Raw genomic sequence first — 8,499 nt, 5'->3', positions numbered from 1 at the left:
TCCTTGATGCTTCTCCTGCATAACATTCCCTCCTTCGCACTCATCGTCGCGCCTACTATTAATTAACATACATTCCCATACAAACACCACTTCTTACTTCCTGGATCACAACCAGTACCACACACACACACACACACACACACACACGCACACACACACACACACACACACACACACACACACACACACACACACACACACACGCACGCACGCACGCACGCACGCACGCACGCACGCACGCACGCACGCACGCACACACACACACACACACACACACACACCACCCTTTAATGCTTTCAGTTCATTCTACTTTAGCGTCTCTTCCTACTACTGTTCCTAACCTCATCTCTCTTATACTCCCCCTGCATCACTTCCTCCTTCACTTTTCTCACATCTCCTATTCCTACTTCTCCAACATTCCCTTCTTGATCTCTTCCTTCTATTCCAACACCCCCTTCTAAATTTCTTTCTCCTTCTCCATCATGCCCTTGTAGATCTCTTCCTACTTCTCCAACATCCCCTTCCAGATCTCTTCCTACTTCTCCAACATCCCCTTCCAGATCTCTTCCTACTTCTCCAACATCCCCTTCTAGATCTCTTCCTACTTCTCCAACATCCCCTTCCAGATCTCTTCCTACTTCTACAACATCCCCTTCCAGATCTCTTCCTACTTCTCCAACATCCCCTTCCAGATCTCTTCCTACTTCTCCAACATCCCCTTCCAAATCTCTTCCTACTTCTCCAACACCCCCTTCCAGATCTCTTCCTACTTCTCCAACATCCCCTTCCAGATCTCTTCCTACTTCTCCAACATCCCCTTCTAGATCTCTTCCTACTTCTCCATCATGCCCTTGTAGATATATTCCTTCTTCTCCAACATCTCCTTCCAGATCTCTTCCTACTTCTCCAACATCCCCTTCTAGATCTCTTCCTACTTCTCCAACATCCCCTTCCAGATCTCTTCCTACTTCTCCAACATCCCCTTCCAGATCTCTTCCTACTTCTCCAACATCCCCTTCCAAATCTCTTCCTACTTCTCCAACACCTCCTCCCAGATCTCTTCCTACTTCTCCAACACCGCCATCCAGATCTCTTCCTACTTCTCCATCATGCCCTTGTAGATATATTCCTTCTTCTGCAACATCCCCTTCCAGATCTTTTCCTACTTCTCCATCATGCCCTTGTAGATATATTCCTTCTTCTGCAACACGCTCTTCTAGATATATTCCTACTTCTCCCTCATCCCGAGGCACGGGTGGCGCAGTCGTCTACGGCACCGCGATTCGCTGTGTAGAGTTGCGTCCCTTGAATACGCCAGAAACCTATGATTGTGGGTTCGAATGCCGGTTCGTCCCGATTATGTTTCTAGGTTTGTCAGCACAATACTCGTGCTCGTCGGTTTTACCGAAGTGGTAAACGTCTGGGCTTTCCTACCACATTAAGCTGACACGCCGCGATATAACTTGAATACTGTTAAAAGCGGCGTTAAAACCCAACTCACTCACTCACTCTCTAGCATCCCCTTCTAGACATCTTCCTACTTCTCTAGCATCCCCTTCTAGATCTCTTCCTACTTCTCCCGCACCCCGTTCTAGATCTATTCCTACTTTTCCTTGGTCTTTTTCTTCATCATATTCCTTTTTGTTTTGTCTGTAGATACACATTTGTCAATTCGATCATGAAATTCTCCGACCATCCCTCACTGAGGTTCCTGGGCACTGTACTCTCTGGTTAGTCTTGCTTACTGTAAGACAGCAGGCACAAACGGGGATCTCGTACTGACAATGTTATATCCTGGCCGACATTAGAACTTTCATGAAATAAATTTTGGGGTTCGAAAAATGTTTACTTAGCAATTCTTTTCTTGTCACTGCATACCAGATATTACTATTGTCATGGACCCACTCCACATGTAATCATAGCGCTGAGACAAGACTCATAAACTGACTTTCAGTAATCGTAGAGATACAATGACTTCGTGCATGGTGATCCTTGTAATTTGAATCTTCAATGTCTCTGAACTTTCACACAGAACAAAACGTCTAAAAGCCGAACAATAATTTCCATATTTAAGACGAAAAATGAAAGATATAAGACAATTATCGTAAGCCAGAACCATGAAACACATACACAAATATAACATTGCAGGTGATCCGTTTTCTTCAGAAAATCAAGAACTTATTATCATTGTTTTGATCATTAAATATCTTAAAACGACTTCTTGAGTAGTTTCAACTCTGATCTGTTTATAACGTGTTGCTGCATCTAGAAGTTTTGGTTCGGTCCTCCTTTTGTGAAAGTAAAGCAATGATACGTCAATCATTATTTCCAGTGTGGAACCGAAATCAGCGACTGAGATCAATGACCCGCATTCACCGTTACTGCATTTGATGGAAGCATTACAAGATGAAGAACCATATTGTAAGTTCTTCCGAAAATGTAATAAGGTTAAACCAACAATAACTGCTTTTTGCAATCAATTCCACTTCCAATTTAGTCGTGTTTCAGACGAGCGGAAACGTATCAACGCAAACATCCGTATAGATTTCTTGAAGCTTAGAGTAAACTATGAGGACTTTGCGTTACGTCGGCATGCCCTCGGAGAGCTCAACATGGTGCCATAGATGAAAGTGCGTTTGCAAAAGGTTACCCTATATTACGGAAACCTCAATGCTTCTATTCTCGAAAGTTGAAACAGAGTTAATGGCCTCATGTGAAGGTTTCAGTTGGCTTCTAATGATTACATTTTACATTTTATAAATTCTGACTCAATGTACAGAAAACGTGTTATTTCCTATCGACTTTACAACACTGGACTCCATTTTATGTTTTTACGCGGATATTAATTGTACAGTGTTTCCAGATCGTTTCAAAATAATTTTGTAAATACGTGCATTGGTTTCACTGGTGCTGACACGCTGTGGGATTAAAGCTACACGTGCATTGAGTTTTATGTGTTGACATGCTGACGGAATGAAGCTACACGTGTAATGAGTTTCATGTAGGTTGACGTCCTGTCGGATTGAGACTACACGTGCATTACATGTCATCCCCTGTGTTGACGTCCTGTCGGATTGAGGCTACACGTGCATTACATGCCATCCCCTGTGTTGACATCCTGTCGGATTGAGGCTACACGTGCATTACATGCCATCCCCCTGTGTTGACGTCCTGTCGGATTGAGGCTACACGTACATTACATGCCATCCCCCTGTGTTGCCGTCCTGTCGGAATGAGGCTTCACGTGCATTACATGCCATCCCCCTGTGTTGACGTCCTGTCGGATTGAGGCTACACGTGCATTACATGCCACCCCTGTGCTGACGTCCTGTCGGATTGAGGCTACACGTGCATTACATGCCACCCCTGTGTTGACGTCCTGTCGGATTGAGGCTACACGTGCATTACATGCCACCCCCCTGTGTTGACGCCCGGCCGGATTGAGGCTACACGTGCATTACGTGTCATTTCCTTGTGTCGGAATAAGGTTCTATGTTAGTAAATGCTTCCTGCTAAAGACTAAACGACGCTTGAATCATATGAACTTAAAAATGAGAAAAACCCGTCTCGGGCAAAGGTCATATTTCCACCGATATATCAGCTATTTGCACTATTGTAAAACAAGGTGAAGATGCTTAACATTATATACTGAACAACAAAAGTTCCTGTGACACTGAATAAGATTTAATGTAAAGTTATGTACTCAAATTTACTAATTCTGAAACAATTTCGGTTTGCAACAGATAAAACACTCCTGTAAGTGTTAAAATGGTTTAATTTGCCATACTGTCTTCCGAAAATGCGTGATTTCATAAAAAAAACCATGAACATGCCAAAATGTCAATTTACAAATCAAGAGCGTGTGTGTCCACCTCTGGTTGCGATGCAAGCAATACATCTTCGTCTCATGGAATGGACCAGGCGTCGCACAAAGTCCTGGGGGATATCTGTCCATATCTGCTGGAGAATGTTTCGAAGTTCCTGAAGTGTCTGTGGAACACGTGGTTGACGTCGAAGGCGCCGATCCATCTCATCCCACATGTGATCGATTGGTGACACATCAGGGGAGCGAGCCGGCCAGGGGATGACATTCACGTTGTTTTGTTGAAGAGAATCCTGAACAAGTATGAGGCTAGGCGTTGTCATGTTGAAAGGTAATGCCTGGGCCATGACGACGCAAAAACGGTAGAACAACAGGGCGGATGATCTCGTCACGGTAGCGCTGTCCATTGAGATTTCCCTCTACCACTGTCAAACGGGTCCTCTGTCCTGCTGTAATCCTACCCCATACTATAACGCTGCCGCCCCCCAACCGATCTTCTTCCATGACACAATGATTGACGTAACGTTCACCTCGACGTCGGTACACTCGAATCCGTCCATCACTGTAGACGTGCTTGACGGTGGTTTCCTGTCAAAATGGGACGTCTGGCGGGTCTTCTAGCGACAATCCCTGCACATCTGAGGCGATGACGTACGGTTTGTGAAGATATTCGTCGAAGGCCCGGGATTGTTGTTGAGGAATCTGAGAGATTTATCACTTTCAACGGGCAGCCAGTGTTAATACCGACGCGCTTTCTTTGGAAATGGTCACCTGATGGTTTACATGTAACAGGTGGAACAAAGTTGAGTTTGTGCAGTGTCTCTGAGCTTTCAAACGAATATGCATTTGTAGTCTTTAATAATTCTATGATTGTGGTTCCAATTCCTATTCGGTCTGATAATGATTCCTGGTGTGTCAGCTTGTCTCAGAGTCGTACAACGTGCATCATCATCGCAGGATTCCGTTCCCTATTCATCTGACACACTGTGATACAAATGAATTTGTGTTCAAAGCCTGGTCAAACCCAACTCACTCACTCTTATAAATGACGACATTCATAAGATAGATGAGATACATGTGTCGGCTGAACACCGAAAAACTGTGTCAAAGATGCACAATAATCTACGTATACCTTTTTTGTAATAATTTGTCAATTACCATCATATTCAAGTAATGGCGCCAAAACATTTCCAAAATCGTAACAAAATCCGGAACTTACAATGCCTCCAACCTCTAAGCAGCGTCCAAAGGTATAGCTTTTCCGCGGGCAGTCCTGATACATAATGATGGCGCTTGAATATGAGGATGTCATCTTTGCACTGATGTTCGTAAACATACCAGTATACAACCATGGGCATTTAGGCGCTGAATGACGGTTATAAGTACATTTGTACATAAAAATGTCCCTCGTTTTAACAATAAGTTTGATTTCTCAGTGTTTATGATCATTATGATTTGTAAGTGTTAATAATAAGTAATATTTCTTTTTGCCTGACAATAAAAAACGGAATCATTCTTCCCTCAATCAGATTACTTTCTGGGAAGAAATGAAAAAGATGAAAAAACCCTGAGGCCACCAGATTTCCTGCCATCACCAACATCTCCTCCACTTGAGTACAAGTTCCTTCAGAATTAAACAATCTATGCTTGGTTCTCAGCACTACTTTAGAACATAGTTCTCTTTCTATCCTCCTATTAATTAACAATACCATTAATAAACTTTGAAATAAGTTCTTCCTGTCATATGCTGAGTTAAACGTATGAGTCGCTTTAGCAAACAAACTTTAACGGGACATTTACACCTCTGGACTTTCAGGCTGTCACTTCTCGATTGCCTCTCCGCTTCTCACAAAGAGTCCAGCAAAAACGTGCTTGTTGGAAATGGAATTGTAATGGCATTTAACATCCTATTTAACGTTTGCATGCCTCCGTTTCATATACGTGGAGCTTTTATCGATTTTATCTTCTGAGAAAAATATTATTATGATAGGGCACTTTTCTGCCAAGTGCTGTTATCGGGTGTAGGAATTTTGAGATGTGTCGACACTGTCCTCAAAATTTGGAACAGTTGGTTCATTGTGGTACATTTGATGTGTATGCGTGGTAGTCACCGAAGACTTCAGTGATCATCGCTTAACAAACTTAGAAACATCACAACCTGTGACAGTGTAAATTGCGGCTGTGCATAATGGTCGCAGTCAATAAAAACAGCAGGGGTTAAAAGTTTGCTCGTAGGCAGTGCATGTGTCGAGTACACGAGTGAGTGAGTGAGTGAGTATGGTTTTACGCCGCTTTTAGCAATATTCCGGTCATATCACGGCGGAGGACACCAGAAATGGGCTTCACACATTGTCGGGAATCGAACCCGAGTCTTCGGCGTGACTTGCGAACGCTTTAACCACTAGGCTACCCGACCGCCCCGTCGAGTACACGAAGAACGAGCACCGCGCCACACCCCACTGCAGCACCAAGTTCAATTGGAATTAAATCTTCCGTTGCAAGTGGAACGACTTCGGTCCCAAAAGACAGCGTTCACTAATACTGGACAGGGGTCTTACGAATGGTTTGTGTGGCTGCAATTCACTCTTCAATGTTGTATCCTGACATTTGCTCACAATTACTCTCCATCCAAACCTAACTATTCATCCTTAAGATAAGATTTTTGATAATTTTGTTTATGAATATTAATACTCTTCAAACATGAATCACATCTCACAATGTCCATTTTTTTCATGAAATCAACTTCATAATCGAACGCGAAATCTGATTACGAAATCAGTAAGGTATACATGTAAGGATCGGAAATTGTTAATGGTTACAACACACCGTTGCTAATCCTTTTCAATCAAACACCGTTGTGTCGAAGTTGAAGGGATCTACATAAATACTTCGGGTTATCCGTGGTACGACACAATCGAAAAGGAGGAATAAAGAGGAATTCGCAGTGACCAAGCTTTCACTTGGAGACAAACGAAATTTAGATTCATGAAAGTTCGACACTGCGGTGTTTTAAGGTATTACCATTTTGAAACTGAAATCCATAGTTTTTAAGTCTTCACATCACACCCACTAATTAGTAAAATCTAAAAAATATATATAAACATGTGTTGCGAGACGAAAACAAGGATTAGTTTGGTACGTTGGTTTGCAGTGGATTGAAATTTATATAGCGAAGTATGGTAAACTACACCAAAAAGGTATTTATTACAGTGCCACCTCGCTCTAATAACAGGAACGGTTTTGTCTGGATTTACACGTCTAGCACGACATGTCGCATCTATTATCTTTTAAATTTGTTTTCAATATATTTCAATTGTACTATGGGGGTCACGGGTGGCTCAGTCATCTAAGGCGCCGCGATTCGCTGTGCAGAGTTGCGCCCCTTGGATACGCCAGAAACCTATGATTGTGGGTTCGAGTCCCGGTTCGCCCGGATTTTGTTTCTAGGTTTGTTAGCACCATACCCGTGCTCTAGGGTTTCACCGAAGTGGTAAACGTCTCTTCCTACTTCTCCATCATGCCCTTGTAGATATATTCCTTCTTCTCCAACATCTCCTTCCAGATCTCTTCCTACTTCTCCAACATCCCCTTCTAGATCTCTTCCTACTTCTCCAACATCCCCTTCCAAATCTCTTCCTACTTCTCCAACACCTCCTCCCAGATCTCTTCCTACTTCTCCAACACCGCCTTCCAGATCTCTTCCTACTTCTCCATCATGCCCTTGTAGATATATTCCTTCTTCTGCAACATCCCCTTCCAGATCTTTTCCTACTTCTCCATCATGCCCTTGTAGATATATTCCTTCTTCTGCAACACGCTCTTCTAGATATATTCCTACTTCTCCCGCATCCCGAGGCACGGGTGGCGCAGTCATCTAAGGCGCCGCGATTCGCTGTGCAGAGTTGCGCCCCTTGGATACGCCAGAAACCTATGATTGTGGGTTCGAGTCCCGGTTCGCCCGGATTTTGTTTCTAGGTTTGTTAGCACCATACCCGTGCTCTAGGGTTTCACCGAAGTGGTAAACGTCTGGGACCTGCATCACATCGGGCTTTCCTCCCACATTAAGCTGACACGCCGCGATATAATTCGGGTAATGTTAAAAGCGGCGTTAACCCAACTCACTCACTCACTCAATTGCACTATGGAGAAGTGCAGTGCATCCATAGTACTCTCCAACTGAGAATGACAAAATGTGCTTGTTATATTAGCACTAAGACTTGTATAATAATCAGAATCGACGCAACCTCCAACATATCGCCATTCCCCATCTTCTATCTCGCCTTCAGACAACGATCATAATCCTTCACAAGAACTTGACATCCGTACAATCCGCTACAGCAGGTATTTACCACTGAGTGGGATCGGAGGCATACAGGTTTTAAAGATGAAATCGTAGGCACAAGGTTTATTGTTCCCTTACCATTTGGACCGTGTTAAGCCAGATAGCTTTCACCTAATGCAGCAACATCATGTAGTTGTACGTCACTCATGTAAACCTACGAGTTGAACGATAAGTGACATGAAGCTACACGGAAGCTTGTTTAGAATATAATAAGATTTACAGCCAATGAGAGGACGTGCTCAATTTTTATATATCTTATGCATTAATATATGATTGCGGTATTACCGAGGAAGGAACCAAGAATAATCTTCGTAAGTATTATCAGTATGAAGAG

The 8,499-nt window shown here is 43.1% G+C and overlaps 1 protein-coding gene across 1 annotated transcript; it reads right to left on the bottom strand.

The window, feature by feature from the left end:
* Positions 1-311: 311 nt before the first annotated feature.
* On the bottom strand, positions 312-7,697 carry LOC139471031 (sodium/potassium/calcium exchanger 1-like). Its single transcript, XM_071253332.1, has 2 exons — positions 7,332-7,697; positions 312-1,268 (listed from the first exon to the last, which is right to left on the bottom strand). The coding sequence occupies exons 1-2, from the start codon at positions 7,695-7,697 to the stop codon at positions 312-314; spliced, it is 1,323 nt and encodes a 440-aa protein (XP_071109433.1).
* Positions 7,698-8,499: the final 802 nt, after the last annotated feature.

The sequence above is a fragment of the Haliotis cracherodii genome, unplaced genomic scaffold (assembly GCF_022045235.1).
Source record: "Haliotis cracherodii isolate W230 unplaced genomic scaffold, xgHalCrac1.p SCAF_21, whole genome shotgun sequence".
NCBI lineage: Eukaryota > Metazoa > Mollusca > Gastropoda > Lepetellida > Haliotidae > Haliotis > Haliotis cracherodii.
This window is presented reverse-complemented; position numbering and strand designations above follow the sequence as displayed.

What these genes read in the sequence shown, in the direction of transcription:
- LOC139471031 (XM_071253332.1), bottom strand. Translation starts at nt 7,697, where the DNA reads ATGACTGCGCCACCCGTGCCTCGGGATGCGGGAGAAGTAGGAATATAT. An exon ending in TACAAGGGCATGATGGAGAA is followed by an intron (nt 1,269 to 7,331) that starts GTAGGAAGAGAC and finishes GCGGTGCCGTAG; the next exon opens with ACGACTGCGCCACCCGTGCC.